A 23,127-nucleotide genomic window follows, 5' to 3' on the forward strand; every position below is an offset into this window, starting at 1 on the left:
AGAGTTGTTTGGGTTAAGTGACAAAATATTTCAGTGTTTTGTAACCCAGTTGAGGTGGTTAAAATATAAGGTGACATTAGGTTGGTCATTAATGTTCACATTAGAAAGACCTTACAGGCTCATCCAGTATATACTTTTATTTTTTTCCCCTTCCAGTACTGGGGATTGAACCCAGGGGGACTCTACCACTGGGCTACACCTCCTACCCTTTTTATTTTTTATTTTGAGATAGGGTCTTGCTAAGTTGTGGAGGCTGGCCTCAAATTTGTAATCTTTTTGCCTCAGTTTCCCAAGTTACTGGGATTGCAGGCGTGCAGCACTGTACTTGCTCAGTATATGCCTTTTGCTCATAAATCATTTTGTTTTTGGCCATCAACCTCTTTTCCTACTTAAATAGTTGTATAACACTCTTTTAATTGGATGTAACTAGAGCATATCTGGTCCATTGTTCTCAAATAGAGAGCAAAACTGCAGGTGATTCTTCAGAAGTGAACTCCAGACATGTAGAAGAAAGAGTTTAGTTTTGTTTGTTTGTTTTGGTAAATGATAACTCTGCGTACGTGTGCATGTGTGTGTGTTTTTGACACTGTAGATTGAACCCAGGGACACTTAAACACTGAGCCATATTCCCAACCCTTTGCTATATTTTATTTAGGGACAGGGTCTTGCTATGGTGCTGAGGCTGGCCTTGAACTTGTGATCCTCATGCCTCGGCCTCCCAAGCCACTGGGATTACTGGTGTGTGCCACAATGCCCATGTTTTATTTTGTGAGAAAATTAACTAGGACTTTGACTGCAAATATCTGGCAAGGCCAGCTCTCTAATGGACTTTAAGCATTTTAAAATGAGATGAGAAAATGCAAAGCTGGTGTAAATTGTAAATTTAAGTAGTGGCATAGACTCTTCAGAATTCTTCACTGAAGAGTTCTATTTTCTGGTTAATAAGTTCTCTTTGCTGAAAAATAAAGACGCCTTATGCTATCACTGCTGCTGCTATTGTTAATGCGAGCAAAGAAGATACAGTATGTTCTCTTGCACTTGATAGCTTTTTGAACATTTAGAGATCAGCATGTGTCTTCTGATTCATTTTCTTTTGAGTTAAAAAAAAAAAAATTGTCCCTGTTTTTTTTTTCTGTTATTTGAATTTAAGCTGTCTAACTTTTTAATTTCCATTTAGTCTGGGTCTAATAAAACAGAGAATTAACTACTAATGGGTAAAGACAAATACAGAAATATCAGATACTACTCCTAGGGCTGAGGTGGGGTATGTAAGAACAAATTTGGCAGCTGCTCCAAAAAGCAGTCTTTGTATGTTGGAGGTCTTCACTGGATGCTGAAGATGTTTGCTGAATTGTTGTAGTCAAGATAGGCAAACAGGAGACTGTGTATAGAGATGTTATTGAGTCACCAGAAAGCCATTTTGGGGTATGGCAAGAACTTGTCTGGGAAGGTTCCCACAGGAGTGCCGACTAAAACTTGCTGGGGTGAGCACTGTTGGGTGTTCTTCACACCAGAAGAGCACCATGGAAGCAAGAAAATAGAAAGCACACTGGAACCAGGAAAAGAACCTTCCTTCAGTGTCTTCCACTAAGCTGAACCTCCTGCCAACTGGCAAAGAAGAAATGTTTACGGGTCCACCTTATTATTACAAACAAGATAATGAAGACTGGATTTGGAGCTGAGAGGCAATTAATTATTGGCACAGTCTTATCTTTGTGGTCACTCAGCTTCCAAATGCTTTTCCATACACATTTGAGCTCTTGTGTAACAATGAAGCCACTACAGTCATCTATCCTATGATGAAGAAGCTCTCACTCCTTCCCTAAAATGAGGAGTTGCTCAGTTCCTGTATCATGGTTTCCATTGCTGGCCAATGGAATCAAAGTTTCACAGATCATTCTATTACCAAGAGATGAATTACAGGGCTTGGGAGTGGGTTGCAGATCCGGCTTCCTCACTGTGCTTCCTAAGGGGTGCCAGTTCAGAGCCAGAGCGGGATGACTTGGAGCTACGGTGGTAACTCGGTGCCCAAGCCTAGTCGAAGGCGCGGAGCGAGGCACAGGCCTGCGGTCGGAGAGGGGAGCGCCAGGGCCGCTCTGGCGAGGGGACTGTAGGATACATTTGGATCATTGCAGCTCCTGAGACTGCTGTACAGTCTCCCCCTTTGTACTTCCAATATGATGACCAATTCTTAGAGGATATGCTGCCAGACAAGGTGACTATATAACCATCATGAGACAAGCACCCTGAAATATTTCATTTCTTGGAAATACAGCATGCTGTGTAACCACTAGCACTGTCTAACTGCAGCCTGGAGCCCCAAGAAGAGAACATGGGTTCTGTGGGGAGAACATGCACAGGTGTCCTGGAGGAGATGAGAAAGAAGCTCCTTTGTATGGAAAAGACACATCAGGGTTGCCTAGAGGCAGGTGTCAGCATTCAGGATAGTTGATGTAACAGGTCTGAGAAAGTGAGCTGCAGGCAGTCCCAGAGATAGGGCGTCTGGATGGCAGGTTGATGAATTCCCCATACCAACTGGGGGTAGAGACAGGCTTCCTGAAGAAACTTCCTGAAGAGTGCAACTGGACCTGCTCAGCATAGGGAACAAAGTGGACAGAGGCCAGAGCTCATAGCAGAAATGGACTGGTAGCATGGTGACATCAGCAGGAGTGACCTAGGGTCAGTTTCCCTGCAGCAACCTTCTGTTCCCTGCCCCCATGTGATTTATGGCATTGAGTCTTCTGAAGACTCTACAGTAAAGATGGAATGAGCAGCCTTTTAAACTGATGGAGAAACTAAGGGTTTATGAACAGCCCTCCTCTGCCTTATATGGTGGCAGAGCCAGGATCTGAACCCAAGCCTGTGAGACTATGGAGCCTGCATGACAAGATGGATGCACTGAATGTCACGGGACTGACTTCTTGACTATACTTTCTGAACCTTTGCTTCTGATGCCTGGAGAAAAGCCTTTTCCTGCCCACAGAGAGGCTTCTGCTGGTACTGGAAGAGTCCAGGACCTAGGACCAGCCTTTCCCCCGACCCAGCTTACAGCCCAGGCAGTGGGGATGGCTCTGTCTCCTGATTTCAGTGAAGGCAGAAGAAAAAACACATTAGTGCTCTTTTGTTAAAGAAAAAAATAATAACACACACAGTTTATTAAAGTGCATGTGGAGCATGGAGTTTACAGCAAGCAGCATCCTGTTTAAGAAAGGCTTGGTGAAGAACTACACATACCCCATGGATGTGAAAACTTCCACTCAAACCAGGACTTCTTAATACCAAGGAAGTAACAATCTGGGCAAAAACCTGACTAAATGGCCCAAAGGTTCTGGGGTTAAGGTTTTGTTCTCAGACTGTGGCAAACTCTCACCTCAATACATAGGTGTTTAACTTTAAAAAAAAAAAAAAAAAAAGAGGTGAATTACAGGGCTGGGGTTGTGGCTCAGTGGTAGAGCGGTTTGCCTAGCACATGTGAGGCACTGGGTTTGACTCTCAGCACCACATGGAAATTAAAAAAAAATAATAATAATAATAATAAAGGTCCATTGCCAACTTTAAAAAATGTTTAAAAATAAGAGATGATTTACAAAGTTAATCTTCCAACAGTTTATAATAATTAGAAGGAAAAAAGAAAGTAATTAGCATATACAAATAAAATATAACAAAGAGAAAATATATAAAGCTGTCATTGTTCTCATTTCTGTTATTAGTCCCAAGGCCATAGTTGTTACCGGTGGCTTCTTCAGTTACCTTTTTTGTATTTCCCTTTGCCCTCAGATGAGACTGCTGCTGGTTGAATTTCTTTACCTGGTAAAATGACCCAAACTTTCATTTCCTCATCAGTCTTGCCTGTTGTGATTCTTGTAGTTTTTCCTTTAATCTTTGTTTTTAGTGTAGACGTATCAAGCAGTCCCTGAGAGAATCCCCTGGATTCCTTCCTTTCATTATATGGCAGCAGTTCCCCTTGATAATTGGGCTCAATCATTATAACCCATAGATTCAGCCTTTTGATTCAGTGGCCTAAGAGTGACCAGGTGGTAATTTTATCTCCTAACTTAACTGAACCATTGTGTATGCTGGTATTTCCTCCTTGGAGACTAAAACTTCCAAATTAGTAGAAGTCAGGTGTAAGTGTGAAAGCAAAAATTCTGAGTGTATTATTGGATATAATAGTGAATAGAGGGAACTGGAATTGTAGCTCAGTGGTGGAGCATGTTCTCAGCATGTGTGATTTGGGGTTTCATCCCCAGCTTCAAAATGAAAAAGAAAAAATAGTTGTGGAGTCACTGCCACTTCTATCTCTTAATTCCCAAACCTGCATATTTTGGCTGTGTGGGGGAAGCAACACCATATAAAGGTCTCTGATTGATAGCTTTGCCCCATTCTTTCAGTGGAAACAGTAACTGAGTCTGCAGTTCCTTGTCTTAATTAGGCCATGTATTCTGAGTGATAGCAAGGAATGAGACCAGTTAATTCCATGGTCATGAGCCCATGAAAGTATCCCCTCGATCAGCAAATTTGTCAGGAATGTCATCATGATGGATTATACATTCTGTAAAGTTCATGGATGGTAATACTGGCAGATGCATTGTAAAGCAGAGAAGGCAAATCCAGAATGCATTTTATTCTGGAGAGGACAAATCTGTGTCCTTTTCCCCACCTCCCATGATAGAAGACATCCTGCAAAATCAACTTGCCACCAGATGGCTAGCTGGTCTCCCTAGGGAGTGGTATTGGGGTCATTGTCAGTTTATGCTATTGACAGATTAGACCCTTGGCATTGACTTTAGCTAGGTTACCTTTGTTGAGGGGAAGACCATGTTGTGTCCATGCATTGCCTCCATGACTACTTTTTCATCAGTCTATTGAGCAAGCACTCTAGTGGCTGGGGGAAGAGTCTGATTGATATAAAGAGTATGTCATCTTGTCAACCTCCTCTACAGTGAATACCCTTTAATAATTACTTGCCTGGGACACAAATATCTTCACAGTCTGTGTTCATTCTGAGAGTTTCATCTACATATCTTGCCCCCAGATTTTCTTATGATCATTTCCTCCCAAGTCTCTAAATAATTAGTATAATCCTTAAAAACTGCTGATCAATCAATATAATCTGTTTCTGACCATGTCTCAGCCCAGACAGAAAGGAAAATCAAATGCACTGTTCAAAGTTCTGCCTACTCACTGAGATAATTTTCTTCACCACTATCTTTCAGTGTTACCTGTAAGTGGGGCTGTGGGGCTGCAGCTTTCCACTTTTGGGTTATGCAGCATATTATACTGACCCATGTATAAACCATAGAGTTTGGGTTACCCCCGCCCCCTTAGTCAACTGGTCATCTGGAATTCTCAGGAGGCTGTCAGCATGGGTTGGTGGAGAGGAAACAGTGCAATAGGAGTCTACCAAAGAAGTTTGAACCACCCACTATGTGACTTACCATATCTGTGAACCTTCATGAATTTGGTGTCTTACATAATGTTTTCACTTGATAGTAGATGGGTGCTGCACATGCCCAACTAGAGTACGTTGGTTGGATAAATATCCATTTTGTATTGACAAGCTCAGTCCACAAAGCCACATTGCGTATGTCCCATGATTAGGAATTTTGTCTTTATTAAGACTCAATTTCAAGCCTGAAGCAGATTTTTAGAAGTTGGCTAGTTAACTGTAGAAGGCATAGGTTTTCTCCAAAATTTTATGATCTGGGCTGTGATTCTCTTAGTTTGAGAGGCTCCATTCAGCATCCCTATTTGCATGGACATTTCAAGTGTGATTGGGTCTGCTGTACTGTAAGGCCTAAATGGCAAAGCAGCCTGAACTTGCTACAGAGTCATCTCCTTTTGGTTCCCACTATAAACTGTCAGCCTTATAACTTTGTAAATGGGTTAAAATATACCATATGTATACGTGTAACCTCCAAAATCCAAAAAGGCCTACCAAGCATTGTGCCTCTTTTTTTCATTGTTGGTACCATGTTGCAGCAACTGAATTGTTTTGAAAGGAAAAAATTACTTCAGACCTTGACTCCCCAAGTAGTTGACTGATATGAAGGATTCCTAAATTTGGGGGGGTTTATCTTGTCTTCTAATTTGTATATGTCTTACTAAAGTACGTAAGTTTGCTATTTCCTATTCATCAAACCCAGTTAGCACAGTGTCAATATAGTGAACTGGTATTCTGTTTTTTGGAATGCCATGGTGTTTGACGTCTCTCTGGGCTACATTATTTTTTTTTTCTTTTGATAATTTTTAATTTTAATTATTCTAATTAGTTATACTTGTTGGCAGAATACATTTCAACTCATTGTAAACAAATGGAGTCTGGGCTATATTATGATAGGAGAATTGATATACATCTGAGGCAAGTCTCTTAGGTATGTAAAAGTGCTTCTGGGGGAAAAAAGACATGAGTCAAGTTTGTAGCAATATATCAAGTGCTGGGACCCATGTTGATTTGCATCAGTAAAGGTGCTACTATATCTGGGGCATCTGCTTTAATTAGGACCATTACTAATTAAATTTATGATGGTCCACAACCATTCTCCAGGATCCTTCTTACAACACAGGTTGTTATATGGTAAGTTAAATGGGGATGTGCTAAGTATCACCACTCCTTTAAGTCTTCGTGGCATTAATCTCTTTAATTCTCCTAGTGATGTGGTATTGTTTCTGGCATAATATCTTAGGGGGAGGGGAAGTTCTAGGAGCTTCCACTTTGCCCTTCCTGTTATAAGGTCAGAAAGCCAATTTGAGAATTCTGCCATTAGCCAGATATAAGTACTCCAGTCCATTCAGGAATAAGGTAGGTCCATCGTAGATAAGGGTACACTGTGAGTTGGACTTGTACAAAGCATTTTGTCAATTACTTGACTTCCTCAAGTCTTCCCTTTCACTGATAAACCATGGTAGTGTTTTGGGTCCCTAATCTCTAATCCACAGTCATCTGAGTAAATGCCCTTTGGGGAAGCTTAGATAAGGAGTTGTAGTTTGTATTTATGGAAACACTGGTCTTTAATGAAGGGGACCTGGGTTAACTATGACTTGGATTTGAAAACTAGATTGAACTCTAGTTTCAGCTCTCATTTTCAAGTCAGAGTCTTCCTACCAGGGCTAGAGTCCACCCAGCTTCCCTCCCCGAGTTGTACAGATTGATCTGTTTGTGTCATTGTAGGCTGCCTGTGGAATGCTGTTATCATAAACTGCCGCCAGAGGTCCTGGTGTGCCAGGGCATTCCAAGTACTGATTCAACCCTACTGTCTTTATAGTGGATTTCCTGACTTGTTTTTGTGATTAAATACTGACACTTCACTTCTGCTATTCTAGGACCCCATAATCCTTGTTGAAATCTGGGAACTTACTTAAGTAGTAGCATCTCCCATGGTCATACTGGGTATTGTGACAGAGACCTTATGGCCTGTAAAGCCTAAACTATTTACATCTGGCCTTTTATAGATATAGTTTATCAAACCAGATCTTGGGGACATGTACATACTACCAAGGAGCGCAACCACAGAGCTTTTCAGGGACGAAAATATACTTCTTCACTAATGTATTTCTCAGTGCCTGAGTGAATTGAGTATCTTCTTGAGCTTTCTTATGCAACATAATTCACACACAGAAAAATCCATTCCAGTATTTATATCTGTCTAAGATTCCCTATTTTACAAATTGCCAGAAAAACTTTGGCATCTGTACCCCATTGAACACATTCTTAAGTCCTAAATTTCAGTGAAGCAACTGAACTGTTGGTGCTTCCTCCAATTGCATAAGCTAATACATTACATCCAGCAAGTGCATTCAAATCGTCGTTAGGGCCAACATAGTATTATGTTCCATCTTTCTTGGTCCAACATCCTTAGAATTGACTTCCACCTATATTCTCCAGGTTTCAGCCAATATATTATCACTCTAGGTTTGTGCGTGTATGCGTGTGTATTATGTGCGCACAGGTGCAGGTTATTTCCTTCTGGATGCTAACGTTTGTGTCTCCCTAGGCTTTGATTAATTGTGTTACCACTGGACACCATGGATTACTGGCATCCCATTTCCCACTGGGTAGGTGTTTGGCTCGTACTTAAACCCAAGAGTATGACTAAACCAATTGCCACATCCTGTGTTTTAAGTCTATCTTCTGGGAACAGCCTATTTTTGGTACTAACTCTGTGTTTTAGTACAGTTCAGGAAACAAACAGTAATTGAACAAGGGAAAGCTAATGTAAAGAGTTGTTAACCTAGTAATAGATAAACTACTAAGAGCTAAAAATAACTCTGAAGAGAAGGGAACCAAAAACAGGGAACAGCTACTACTACCTTATACCTAAGGCAGAGTATGCATAAGAGAAACTTGGAAACAAGCCCACCCCAGATTGAAATTCAGAGCTCTTTAAAGAAACTGAAGCTGGGCTGGGTTGTGGCTCAGTGGTCCCGTTCATGCCTAGTATGTGTGAGGCCCTGGGTTCAATCCTCAGCACCACATAAAAAAAAAACAAAATAAAGGTATTGTGTCCACTACGGCTAAAAAAAATGATATTAAAAAAAAAAAAAAAAGAAAAGAAACTAAAGCTGTAATCCACTGCAATGTGGAGAAGTCCCTAAGATGCCACAAACTGAGACAGACAAGTGAGAATACTGCTTGCTGGTTTTCCCACAAAACTCTCCAGGAAAGAAGTACTAATGAAACTCACTGAAAATTTGACTGAGGTGACGTGGAACTTGCTGCTCACTTGTGGGATGCCAGTGAGACTTGTGGCAGTGAACACTACTGGGTGTCCCACACACCAGCCAAGCAATACAGGAGCAAGAAGAGAAGAAAATACAGTGGAAATATGAAGAAATCTTCTTCCTATAATATTCCTCCAGTGCTTACCAGAGGCATAAGAAAAACACTTAGGGGGTCCAGTTTCATTATTACAAATAGAACAGTGAAGAGTAGATTTGGAGCTGAAAGGCAAAACATTGATAATTGATACACTGTCTGGATACTCTTAAACTGTTGTGCCTGGAGTGAAACATAATCTCCAGATGTAGTTTAGCTAGCATAAATAGAACTGGATGCCCCTTCTCATTCCTGACACTCTGCTGTTGAAGTTGCTTGCTTGGAAAGGTAGCTCTCTCAGGGTGGGGATTCTTGTCTACTTTGTTTGCTGTATTATTCCTTGAACCCAAATGGGTAGTTAGGTGACAGTTGAATGAATAAGGGAATGAAGCCCTAGATGGCATTAAAATGTTGGTGTCTTTGTTTTATTCAGTTTAGTTTAAGAAAAACTGAAGTTTGATATGGTCAGCCAACTGAAATGTAAAATTTCAAATAGTTGAGTTAAAGAATGTCTTTATTTCATTTGATTAAAAGGAAATTGATCAGCTGGGTATGGTGCAACATGCCTGTCATCCCACCAACTTGGGAAACTGAGGCAGGAAGATTGCAAGTGAGGCTAGCCTCAGCAACTTATCAAAACTCTGTTTCATGCCCCGCGTCTTGTGGTACTGAGGATTGAACCCGGGGTGCTTAACCACTGAGCCACATCCCCAGCCATTAATTTTTTTTTTTTAATTTTTCTTTTTTGTTTTTGAGACAGAGTCTTGCTGAATTGCTAAAGGTGGCTTTGAACTTGCAATTTTCCTACGTCAGCTTCCGGAGTTGCTAGGATTACAGGAGTGTGCCACCATGCACAGCTTGCAAGACCCTATTTCAAAATAAAAAACGAAGCAAGGGCTCAGGGTGTGTAGCTCAGTGATAGGAGCAGTCTTGGGTTCATTCCCTAGTACTATACTGCAAAAGAAAAAGAATATTTTTTTAAAGAAAGAAAAGAAGTGATCACTTGCTAGGGCACTGATTGACCCTTCTTTTCAATACTTAGTGTGTTTTTGCATGTACCAATAATACCCCCTTCCAAATAATGGATTATGATCAGTGTATATAAATGAACAGCACTTGTGTTTTTGTTGCATTATTTTCAGAGCAAAGAGAAAAGCCTGCTACATCATATATCTGTAGTATTATCCTTTTACTAGGTATTAGTACAGCAAAGTGGCAGAGGTCTGTCATATCTAGGATTCTAGCTTTACCTTACTTTGTGTAGTAACAGGATATGAGGTGGAATAGGAAAAAAATGTGCCTAAGGTGGTGTGTTTATGAGAGGACAAACGATAAAACCAATACCGAACTATGCTGAATGCCTCTCTGATGCCTCAGGTGGAGAATCAGTCCACATATCTGGCTCCATGTCAGGAGACAGAGGGATAAAAAGTGGGTGGGAAACCAAGACATTCCAAGGACCCACTTCATCTGCTGACAGACTTCTTTTTATTGTATTGGGGATTGAATCCAGGGGCACTGTATCACTAAGCTACATCCCTAGTCCTTTTGTTTTTTATTTTGAGGCTTGTTCTCCCTAAGTTGCTGAATGCCTCTAAGTTGGCCATGTTGGCCTTGAACTTGCAGTCTTTCTGCTTCAGCCTCCCAAGTGACTGAGACTACAGGTGTGTGCCATCAGGCCCAGTTACTAACAAACTTCCTATCAGAGTGTGAAGAAAGCCTTCAGAATCTGAGAAAACCAGAAACAGAAAATATTGGACATTAATTTCCTTCTTGATTATTGTGTGCTTAAGTGTTCCCATAATCTTTTATAATGAGAATATTAAATATGCTTAACTAATTTGCCCTACTCTGAAATGATTTTTCATCTTCCTTTTAGAACTATAATGACAAGTAACTGTAGTTGTGTGGAATAAATTGGTAGACTGAATAGAAGCATTGGTTATGGGCATGGACAATAATGTAGTTGGATGTCCGTTTGTGATTTCTAAACTGTTGTTTATTTTATTTATTTTTGGTGGTACTGGAGACTGAACCTAGGGGTGCTCTATCACTGAGCTATATCCCCAGTTCTTTTTATTTTTGTAAAATTGTGAGACAGGGTCACTGATTTGCCTGGACTGACCTTGAATTTATGATCCCCCTTCCTCAGCCTCCCTAGTCTCAGGGATTACAGGTGTGCATCACGCACCCAGCTCACTATTGAATTTAAATTAGGGCTACTCATAAATAATTTTTCTGACTTTGAACCCCACACCTATTAATTACTTTCATAATTTAAATGCTTCCATACATATAACTTGTTTAAGAGAATGTGAAAATAGAAATTAGTTCATTATGAGTTATTGACATTATGGGAATATTTTAATACCTACTTTGATTAAAAAAAAGATTCTAGATTCTATATTCCTCTAATCAGAATAACTATATCTCATGTCATATATTTGATAGCCCTGGTTTATTTTGTCTTCTGTCTTGACCTAATTATTAATAGCTGATTCTTTTATTCTCAAGTGTCTTGACCTACTCTGACCAAATTTAAGCCTTTGAATAAACTAGTTTAATATAAACTTCTATTGTGTTATAGTAGTAGATGTTTAGAGAAAGTAAATTACACATCAATTTTATTTTTATATATTTATATTTTATTCATATATAAATATATATATATAATATATACTGGGGGTACTGGGGATTGAACCCAGGGATACTTAACCACTGAGCTTTATCCCCAGCCCTTTTTGTTTTTTTTATTTTGAGACAGGGTCTTCCTAAGTTGCTTAGAGACTTTTTAAATTGCTGAGGCTGGCTTTAAATTTGTGATCCTCCTGCCTCAGCCTCCCAAACTACTGGGATTATAGATTGTGCCACTGCATCCTGCTCAATTAATATTTTAATATTCAACAAAAATTTGTGAATAAAAGTCAATGGCATAAAAGTATTACAAAAAATAGTCTTAATTTATAGGTTATATCTATAAGAAAAATCTGGAAGAGTTCCAGCCAGTATTTTTATCTCCAAATGGATATTCTTCCTCCAGATTACAAGCATTTGTTCATTCCACAACCATTAACTGGACACCAGCAAGATGCCAGGCTAGGTACATGGTGCTGCGACTATGGAATGGAAAGGCATACATAGTCCTTATTTTCCAGTGGCCAAACAGGATGAATGAGCCAAATCTTGTATTCATAATGTTTTTTTGTTTTATTTTGTTTTGTTTTTGCGGTGCTGGGGTTTGAACTCTGGGCTACATACCCAGCCATCATAATGTTTGAGTAGGCGGTCATGAGAACATTGAGGGAAGAGTTCATGGGTTTAAGAAGGATAGTACATGCAGGTACTTCCTAGAGGAGTGGCCTGAAAAGATGAGTAAGTCTTGGACAGTTGAACAGTATAAAGGAAACTAAATAAAGTATTGTAGGTGAAGAGAGCAGCTTATATACAAGAATAGAGGGAAGTTGGAAGGGAATTGTTTGGTTAGTTGGGAGGTAGGATGCATTAAGTAGACTGCATGATAAATGATGTTGAAACATTAAGACATTTGTAAAGAATCTGTGGATTATAAATTTACCCTATAATGAGCAGGTTACATTGAAGAGTTTTAACATTGAAACATTGAAGAGTTTTAAGTCAGGGAGTAACATGAACATGTTTTATGTTAGAAATAGGAGAGTCAGATTAGAGGAAGAGAGACTCTAGTACATAGTTTGATTTCGGTGGGCAATCTGATTTCATCCATCACCCCTTCAACCTGACCCTGGTCCTCCAACCCTGTATCAGGAATCAAACCCTTGGCCTTGTACATGCTAAGCAACTGTTTTACAACTGAGATACATCCTCAGCCCACTGCTTGGTTTTTTGAAGTAAATCCCAGGCAGCATATCATTTGATCTTTGTATCTGTGTATACTCTAAAAAATGATTCATTTTAAAAACATAATTACAATACCATTAACATATACATCAATTCCATAATATCAAATACCATAATATCAGTTTTCAATTACCAGTACTTTCCTCATGTATCTTATTTTTTTTAAATGATGGTTTGGGGGCTGGGGACATAGCGCAGTGGTAGAACACTTGCCTAGCATGCACAGATCATGGGTTTGATCAATGGGGGATTTTTTTTTTTTTTCTTTAATACAGTTTGGATTTTGTTTGTTTTTTGAAGCTGCCAGAGATTTAACTGTGTTCCTAGCCACTGGTGGAGAAGTAAAGAGAGAAGGGGGTAGTGGCAAGCAAATCCAGGAGTTTGGAGGACTGGATGGCAAGAGTGATGTTAAAAGGCATATTGTACTTATTCTTCTTTGGAAGGGAGTATGACATGTATTTCACATGTTCTCTTGTTTAGCATTTTTTCTAGATTAAGGAAATACGATGGGGGGTTATACCTCCTTATAAATAAGAAGGACTCAGATGTAGAAAAGTTTGTGGTAGAGAAAAAAACAGTTGAAGAACATCATTTTCTATAAAATGACAGATTATATTTCAGATGGAGGGAGCTGGACAGGATATCGGTATGCACTTCTCTGGAGATAGAGAAAGGGCTGGTTGGCACCCAGTCATCATGCTTACGAAGAAGGAAAGGACTAAGACACTTTTTTTTTATAGAAATAGTGTGCCAGTGTGATAGTGAATCAGTCATCATGGGAGGTGAAATAAACAGCTGGAAATAGAGTGGGGTTCACAGGTAAACACCTCTGCCAGTTTGGCCTCATGGTGGCATCCTTCAGCTTCCTCCACTCTGGAAAGCATCTGGCAGAAATTCTGGTTGAAACAAAAGAGACATGCTGTGTGGTATTTGAGAACATTTCAAAGACAAATATGCTGGTTTGTTTGACAGTGAATGAAAAAGAAACTACTAACCTAAAGGCCTCATCTCCTTCCTGCTGGAAACTGCTTCAGTGCCTTTGTTTTTAAATATTTTTAGGGCTCTGAACTCATCTTTCAACTACCTTTAGGGGGTGTAATATCATATTAATTTCAAGTTAGGAAAGGTTAGTGGTGTTTTGTTGTTTCTTTTGTGTTTTTTTTTGTGTGTGTGTGTCTGTTGAGTAGAGTGGACAAAGAAACCCTCATATCAGTGCTAAAATCTAATTATAAAAAGTGAAGTTGACTGAAAATTAGAAAGGTTAGCTTTCTTTTTTCTTTCTTTCCTTCTTTCTTTTTTTTTGTTTGTTTGTTTGTTTTGCTTGTACACGGACACAATACCTTTATTTATTTTTTATGTGGTGCTAAGGATCCAACCCAGTGTCTCACATGTGCAAGGCATGTGCCTCTACCACTGAGCTATAGTTCCAGCCCAGGTGTTAGTTTTCTCCTGTCGCTTTTTTCTATTTTTAGAAAATAGGGTTGTTTTTTGTTTGTTTGTTTGTTTGTTTTAAGTATTTTTTTAGTCATCAACCGTCCTTTATTTTTATTTATTTATATGTGGTGCTGAGAATCGAACCCAGTGTCTCACACATGCTAGACAAGCACTCTACCACTGAGCCACACCCTATCCCTGATAGAAGTATTTTTATTTTAATTTGAAATAATTTCAAATTTATAGATAAGTTGAAAGAAGGGCTGGGGATATAGCTCAGTGGGTATAGAGTGCTTGCCTTGCAAGCACAAGGCCCTGGGTTTAATCCCCAGCACCGTAAAAATAAATAAACAAATAAATAATAATAATAGAAAAGCTGAATAGTACAAAGAACTTTTGCTTTTCTAGAATCACCAGATGTACATCTATTTTCCCTATCACTTTTGTCTAATCTCTAATAATAATCTTAAGCTATCCCTCACATGTGTTACAATATCAACAGTTATTTGCAAATATATTCAGAGATTTCCTCCTATATTTTTAGTGAAGCCCCCTTACCAGGATTATTTTTTTTCTCTATCATATCTCTATTATTTGACCATCTTCATGAAACAGTTTAGCCATCAATGAGGTAGTGTTTTGTATAGTTCATTACCAAGTTTCAATCACAAAAACATAACAAAGCCTGAACTTTGTCTTAGTCTTCTTGATTCTGGGGAAAAAGGAGAGAGGGAAAAATGGACTGGAAAAGGCTTGAAAAGTGAACCTGTATGGTAGTATTCAGGGCTGGGGACCTATAGATGTAGAACTGGGAGACCGCTTAGAGATTAGATCCTTTTGTGATATAGATGAGAATATTGGACATTCGGAGGGATTAAACAGATTAAGGTCTCTCCAAAGAGCTAATGCTAATACTTAATATTCTGTCTCAATTTAAGTCTCCTCCTCCTCTTCCTCTTCCTCCTCCTTTTCCTTCTTTCTTCTTTTTGATATTGAATGACTCATGCCTGTAAATTCAGCAACTCAGGAGGCTAAAGCAGGATGATGGCAACTTTGAAGTCAGTCTTGGCAATACAGCAAGACCCTATCTAAAAATAAAGTGCTGGGGATATAGCTTAACGGTAAAGATCCCCTGGGTTCAATCCCCAGTATCACCACCAGAGAAAGAGAGAGAGAGATATTGGTAAGAAGGGTAGTAGTGTTTTCCATTTTTCTAAATCTCTTTAATGTGGGATTCAGTAGATCACTGCTGGATTCTCATACTTGCCTCTTCAATCAGTCTGTCACAATATGTTGTTTGGATTGATGGGTATATGTAGTTAGGAGAAGGAATGTTTTGGTGTCCCCCCCCCCCCCCCAGGTAAATACGGATATTCTCTGATGTGACAATAAAACTCGCCAAGTAGTAGTTTTATTACAGGTTATTTGCAATGTAGATCTGAAACCCTATCAGTGAACTTTTTTGTCTGTGACCGGGGAGAGTGTACTGGGGATTGAATCCAGGGACACTTTACCAGTCGGCTACATCCCCAACCCTTTTTATTTTTTATTTTGAAACAGGTCCTCGCTAAATTTTGCTTAGGTCTTGTTAAACTGCTGAGGCTGGCCTTGCACTTGGAATCCTCTTACCTTAGCCTCCTGAGTTGCTGGGATTATAAGCATGGGCCACTGTGTCAAGCCTCTGTGAACTTCTTGCATTATGCTACTTTAAAATCCATTGATCTATAGTGCACTTGATAGCAGTATTTTCTGATGAAATTAGTCTTGACTTTGATACATAGATATGCTATTTGATTAATTAGTGTTTTAAACATTTAGCCACTTACCTTTTCTGTTAAATGCCTTCAATTTCACAGAAATAGGCAGAAATAGGAGCTAGCCCATGTCATCTCCCAGTCTTCCTTCCTCCTTCCTTCCTTCCCTCACTCCCTCCTCCCTTCTTCCCTCCTTCCTTCCTTCCTGTGATGGTGACTGAACACAGGTACTCTACCCTTGAGCTGCAGCCTCAGCTTTTTTTTTTTTTTTTTAATTTGAGAGAAAAAAAAAAACTCACTAAATTGCCAAGATTGGTATCAAATTTGTGATCCTTCCGCTTCAGCCTCCTGAGTTACAGGCATGTGCCACCCACCCACCCCGATTCTACTTTTATAGGTTCTCCTTAGGAGAACCACTATATCTAAGGATGACTGATGGTGGAGGTAAGGGTTGTTTCCATTGTATTGTGTAAATTGCTTCTTGTTTAGAATTACATTTTTTATTCTTTGACTGAAATAGGCTCTGAGCAGAGTGCAATTATGTTATTAAAAAAAAAAAAAGCCCACACTTATTCTGAAGTCTATTGTTATCATAAAGGAGTTTGTCTGCCTTTGCTGTGCAGTTTTAAGAATGAAATCTAGGTCATCAGCATTGAATGAAGACATGGGAATGAGCCTCTGTCCAACCTGTTCATTAATGGTTCTGATAGCTGGAGGCTGGCTATTCTGAGTGTGGCTCCTAAGAGAGCCACTCGATCTACACCACCACTCTGGAAAGTAGAAATCTGCAAAACTTCTGCATTTCAAAGCCAGGCCTGCATGTTTCTTCTCCAGAAAGTCTGAGGAAAATATACTTCCTTTTCTCATTAAAAACTGTAGTTCTGCTTTGCATGATGGCACACCCAGATGCCTGAAATCCCTGTGACTCCAGAGGATCACAAGTATGAGATCTTTTTTGGCAACTTAGTGAGGCCTTAAGCAACTTAGCAATATCCCATGACGAATAAGGAATAAAAAGAGATGGATATATATAGCCCAGTGGTAAAGTGCCCCAGGGGTCAATCCCCAGTTACCTACCCATACACACACACACAAAAAAGTAGGAAAGATAGCCACTGGTAGCCCAAATATATCTTTATAGTTCAAGATCCAAAATATCTATCAAATTTCTCCAAAGGACTTTGGCCTTGCTTGAATCACAAGTGGGTTTCTTGGTTAAGGAAGCAAAATACCGTGATTGACACCTAACACTAGGACCACCTGGAGAGAGATGGGCTGGTTCTCCTTTAGAAGGAATGCATATAGTCAAACCTCGGGTTCCACGCTGGTTGGCCTTTGGAAACACTAGTCATCCTCTAGCTGCTCTTTATGAAGAACTGTTGTCCTTCATAAGTATGTTCCAGTCAAAATGATATGCTCCTTTTTTTCCCATTCATGCTTATATTTTGCTCTGCTCAATTTCCTTCCTTTTTGTGTCTTCCTCAGTCTCCCAGCTCAATATAACTCTCAGTTATCTTTTCAGGTTCAGTTATGTTCTGATCCTCAGGAAGTATTCCTAGATCATCCCATGGCCATATCATGTGACCATTCTTTAAACCCCAGTAGCAGCACTTAGTACCTGCTATTGTAGATGTTTATCCTCTATAATCCATACTAATGGTAGGATTAGCAATAATTTTACCATGTTTGTCACAATTTTCTGAGTACTTTCACATATCCTCTTTCAACCTTATGACGTAGGTAAAGCAGGTATTAGATATGAAAACTGAGGCTTACAGAGACTTGCATCATCAGGCATGTCTGAAACCCCCAACTACATTAATAGGGCTTCTTCCATAGTGTGTATACATAACGTAATGGTGGTGGTGATGGAGGTGATCTGAGAGCAGGACCTTTCTTCATTTGGTTTGCTGCTTTATCACCAGTGCCTGGAAAAGTGACTGATACAAAGTATTTAAATACATAAATGAATTATTGGGACAAATGTGGTACAGTTTTACTCCTCTGGGTCCTTTCCACTCCAGTGTTCTAAGGTTACCACTGAGAAAGCAGATAAGGAAAGCAGCAAGGGTATGAAATAGAAGTCATCATTAATCCTTCCTTTGTTAGTAACATGTAAACTAAGAGCAGCATAAATGTTGTTCATAAGGAAGCAGCCTGTCAGTTAATCATCCAGAATAAAATTAGGTAAGTATTATTGATGTTTCTTGTTTTTCTATTTTTTCTACTTTTTAAATTTGGATTTCCCATGAACAGTCCAAATTTTGCACTTCATCAGGATAAAACAGATATGGAAAGAGACTAAAAAAAGTAATAAAAGGGTGGAAGTTTGAGGAAAAGTTGGATGCAAAGCCCTAATCTTTATTTTTAAGAATTGTTTTACATTTCATGGACTTATTAACCAGAGCTGCCTAATCACCAGTGGATTAATTATTGTTTCTCCTGAGAATTTTACCCAGTGCCTGACTCTTTTGTTTCAGTTATCCTTGAGATTTCTTCTCTAGCATTTTCTAAAAACAAATATGACCTATAAAAAATTGGCCCTATGTGTTTGCTGAAATAGTGATTACATGTAATATTACAAAAAATTGAAGCACAGAGTTAACCCAGTTCTACCACAGTCAGCTCTGTGGAACTTAAGTTGAAATGCTATTTGAAGTTGGCTCTCTTAATGCTGAAGGAGGGACATTTAAAAAAAAAAAAAAAAAAGGAATACTTGAAGAGAGACCAAAAGGAGGCAGTGGGGTGAAGCTGGGGGGTACTTTGTTGGAATGGAAATGATGCATTTAAACCTTCTGGAGGTGCTTAGACATAAATATGCAGGACCACACTGCATGATTGTTATAGTCCCTTTTGCAACTTCAGTTGGTAGACAATATATGAGAACTATGTTGCTTCATTTTTCTTTTCTCCCTGACCTTAAGTTCTACCTTAAGAGAAGGCATATTTATTTTGTACTTTGGTTATTTATTAAGAATGTCTCTAAATTCATTGTAATGGTTATTGATGAAGATCAGTTTCCATCTTTAAAATAGTACTTGTAGGAACTGGGTGTGTAGCTCAGTGATACAGTTGCCTAGCTTTTATGAAACCTTGGGTTCAAGCCCCAGCACTGCAAAAAAAAAAAAAAAAAAAAAAAAAAAAAAAGAGGGGGGTGGACAGAAAAAAGACATTTGTGACAAATATTGCCAAACATTAGGAAAATCTCTCTGAAGACTTAATGTGCTTTCTTCTCCTGTAACTTTCAGCAGAAGTGATCTCTTGGTTAGGTGCAAGATAGTACCCAGGACCTCCAGAGAGAAACAGCTCCTACTAGAGGCTCTGGATGCCACACAGGATGCAGCAGCCTTTGCCTTCAGTAGTTGAATTTCTTTTGCATCTGAGTCGTGTTATTTGTTGAGGAAAAAAAAACCCAAAACCCTGTCTTTTCTCTATTGAATTATGTTGGCACCTTTCTTGAAAAACAGTTAGCTTTAATTCTGTAGTTTTCTTTCTGAACTGTGTTCTGTTTCATTTATCTAAGTGTGTGATCAATATAAAGCTGAGTTGTACACTTAAAGGACAGTTGAGTTGTTATGGTAACTTCTGAAATCAGGTAATATAAGTCCTCTAAGTTGGTTTTTCTTCATAATTGTTCAACTATTCTAAATTCTTAAAAATTTCTATGTCAATTATGGAATGAGTTTGTTGATACCTTTTAAGCACTCTGCTAAAATTTTAATTGCCGTGGATTGACTTATTGGTCATTTTAAGAACTGCCTTCTTAATAATATTGGGTCTCCCATTCCTGAGTATGGAATATATTACCATGTATTTAGTTCTGACTTTTTTTTTTTTTTTTTAATTCCAGTGTTATGGAATGTTGGTTTTAACAATTTCATCCAATTATATAATTGTTCTTTTGTGGAGAGAAGTTATCAACCCTTTATGTATATATAACAAGAAGTCACTCTGCAGTGGTTTTTTTTTTTTTAGTTGTCAATGTATCTTTATTTTTATTTATTTATTCATTCATTCACTTATTTATATGTGGTGCTGAGAATCAAACCCAGTGCCTCACACCTGCTAGGCAAGAGCTCTACCACTGAGCTACTACCCCAGTCCACTCTGCAATATTTTTAACTTTAACGACTACCTTATGCTTCCATTACTTACTTACTCACTCTATTTATTTATTTTGGCTATGCTAAGGATTGAACCCAGGGCCATGCACTAAGCTACATCCCCAGCTCTTTTTTTTTTTTGTAAACAAATGGGATACATGCTATTTCTCTGTTTGTACATGGCGTAAAGGCATACCATTTGTGTAATTATAAATTTACATAGGGTAACGTTGTTTGATTCATTGTTATTTTTTCCCTTCCCTCCACCCCTCCCACCCCTCTTTTCCCTCTATACAGTCCTTCCTTCCTCCATTCTTGCCCCCCTCCCTAACCCTAACTCTAACCCTAACACTAACCCATCCCTCCCCCCATTATGTGTCCTCATCCACTTACTAGCGATATCATTCAACCTTTGGTTTTTTGAGATTGGCTTATCTCACTTAGCATGATATTCTCCAATTTCATCCATTTGCCTGCAAATGCCATAATTTGATCATTCTTTATGGCTGAGTAATATTCCATTGTGTGTATATATATATATATATATATATATATATATATATATATATATACACATACCACAGTTTCTTTATCCATTTATCAATTGAAGGACATCTAGGTTGGTCCCACAATCTGACTATTGTGAATTGAGCAGCTATGAACATTGATGTGGCTGTATCTCTGTAGTATGCTGTTCTTTTTGTTTTTTGAGAACAGGAACTTGGGATCCCCCTGCCTGAACCTTCTAAGTATCTGGGATTATAGGTGTGTGCCATCATACCTGGTTCTCCTTCTATCTTCAAATAAAAAAGATTTTCTTAAAAGACATTAGCCAGATGTGATTGTGTTATAGTACTGCCTTTAGTTATTCAAAGAAACTCATCTCTAGTAGAAAACAGCATATCTTGTAATTTGTTTTGTGTCTGTATGTTAAGGGTCTCCAACTGAATTCCTTGAAGAGAAAATGGCCTACCAGGAATATCAGAACAGCCAGAACTGGCCAGAAGATATAAAGTTTTGTTTCCAGCCTGAGCAAGTGGTGAATCCTATCCAGACTGGTAAGGAGGAGCTCATCTGTGACTACTATGATAAATACACAAAGAAATGGCAACCACCAGTTAAATAAAACATTTTAGCCTATATATAACTAACTTCTTAAAGCTCAACTAAGGTAGAATAGTTTCCCTAAACTTCTGTTGACCCTTTATGTCCTGTTTGTCTTTTCTTCAGAGACACTTAGTGCCCTGCATTTCTTTCCTTTTCAAAATCTGTTTTGAATAAATTATCTGAAATGCATACACATTAGAAAATAAAGGATCAGCAGTATCATAGAAACCTTAATTCTTCCAGAGGAATAATTACAGTAATAATAGTGTCATTCATTGCCTGTTTTGTGCCACAGTGCTCTTTTATACACATTATCTGGGTTTCTTACCTCACTCTGTCAAATACATATTATTATCCTTGTTTAATTAAGAGAAAACTGAGTCATACTAATTTCTATAAAATTCAAATAAGAAAAAATATGTAGAAAATATATAGAAAAGCAGATCTGTAGTTGTTCAAAGGTAGAGGTGGTAGGAGACATAAATTGTAAAAGGACTTCAAAGGAGTAATATTGCTACCTTGATGTCTGATGGACAGCTGAAGTTATTTGCCGGGCTATTTTCCAGGGCGACTGCCTCATTTTACATTCTCACCAGTAATGTGTGAGGTTTGTAATTCTTCTACAGTCTAACCAACACTGGTTTACCATTATAAAAAATCATAGCTAACAGTGGGTATGAAATTGTATCTCCTGTTGTATGGGTTGTCTTCTAACTTTCTGGATAGTGTTCTTTGATGCATAACTTTTTTATTTTTATTTATTTTTATTTATTTTTTGTGTGGTGCTGGGAATAGAACCCATGGCCTTGTGCTTGCAAAGGAAGCACTTTACGGACTGAGCTATCTCCCCAGCCCTAACTTTTTTATTTTGATAAAGTCCAGTTTATTTATTTTTCTTTGCATTACCTGTGTTTTTGGTGTCTTATCAGTCCATTTCCAAAACCAAGTTTATGAAGGTTTGTTACTGCGTTTTTTTCTTGTTAGTTTTGATTGTTATGTCTTTGATCTGTTTTATGTAGATTTTTGTATATGATCAGAGGTATGAGATTCATTCTTTTTCATATGAATATCCATTGTCCCACTTCCATTTTTTGAAAAGACTGGTCTTTCTGCATTGAATGGTCTTGGCATCCTTGTTGAAAGTCTGGTAATTGTAAATACATGGTTTTGTTTCTCAATTCTGAGTTTTTTTTTGTTTTGTTTTGTTTTGTTTTGTTTTTTTGCGGTCCTGGGGTTTGAACCCAGGGCCTTTGTGCTTGTGAAACAAAGCACTCTACCAACAGAACTGTATCTCCAGCCCCAACTTCGAGTTATATTCTATGATTTTGTGTCCATTCTCATGCAGTATAATCAGCCCTTTTTACCTACAGGTGCTACATCCAAGGATTCAACCAACAAGGAATGAAAAATATTCAGGGAGAAAAATATTACATCTGTACTGAACATGTACAGGCATTTTCCTGTTATCATTATCTCTTAAGCAACTCATTATAACAATTATTTACATAACATTTACATTTAGAAGGTATTATACATGATCTAGAAATAATTTAAAATATATAGAAGGATGTGCGTAGGCTATGTGCAACTTCTGTTTCATTTTATGTGAGGGACTTGTGCATCCAAAGATTTTGGTGACGGGGACATGTCCTAGCACTGGTCTTAAGAGTTACAAGTATACTTCACTGTCATGATTACTGTTGCATTTTGGTAAGTTTTGCAGTAGGGAAGTGTGAGTTTCCTGTGCTCTTTTGCCATGATTGTTTTGATACACTCGGTCCTTTGTAATTCCATAGGATCATCTTGTCAATTTCTACAAAGAAATTGACTGGAACCAATTTCTGATGGGAATTGTGCTGAATCTGTGGATTAACTTGGGGAGTATCGCGCTCTTGGCAATATTGCCTTCTGTTCATGAGCATGTAAAGTTTTTCCATTTGTTTATAATTCATTTACTTTAACGGTATTTTGTAGTTTTAAACTTATAAGCTTTTTACTTCCTTTGTTAAATTTATTCCTGGTATTTCAATTTTTTCTG

At 38.4% G+C, this 23,127-nt stretch overlaps 1 protein-coding gene across 16 annotated transcripts in view; it reads left to right on the plus strand.

Annotated features, from left to right (window-relative positions):
- Positions 1-23,127, plus strand: part of MAP4 (microtubule associated protein 4) — a 178,164-nt gene that overhangs the window by 93,969 nt on the left and 61,068 nt on the right. For all 16 annotated transcript variants that reach the window (XM_079116675.1, XM_079116672.1, XM_079116669.1 and 13 more), the window contains one exon: positions 20,918-21,040. In XM_079116675.1, coding sequence (XP_078972801.1) covers positions 20,918-21,040 — 123 coding nt within the window. The remainder of the gene's footprint in view (positions 1-20,917; positions 21,041-23,127) is intronic.

Source organism: Sciurus vulgaris (genome assembly GCF_902686455.1).
Source record: "Sciurus vulgaris genome assembly, chromosome: 16".
In the NCBI taxonomy this organism is placed as follows: domain Eukaryota; kingdom Metazoa; phylum Chordata; class Mammalia; order Rodentia; family Sciuridae; genus Sciurus; species Sciurus vulgaris.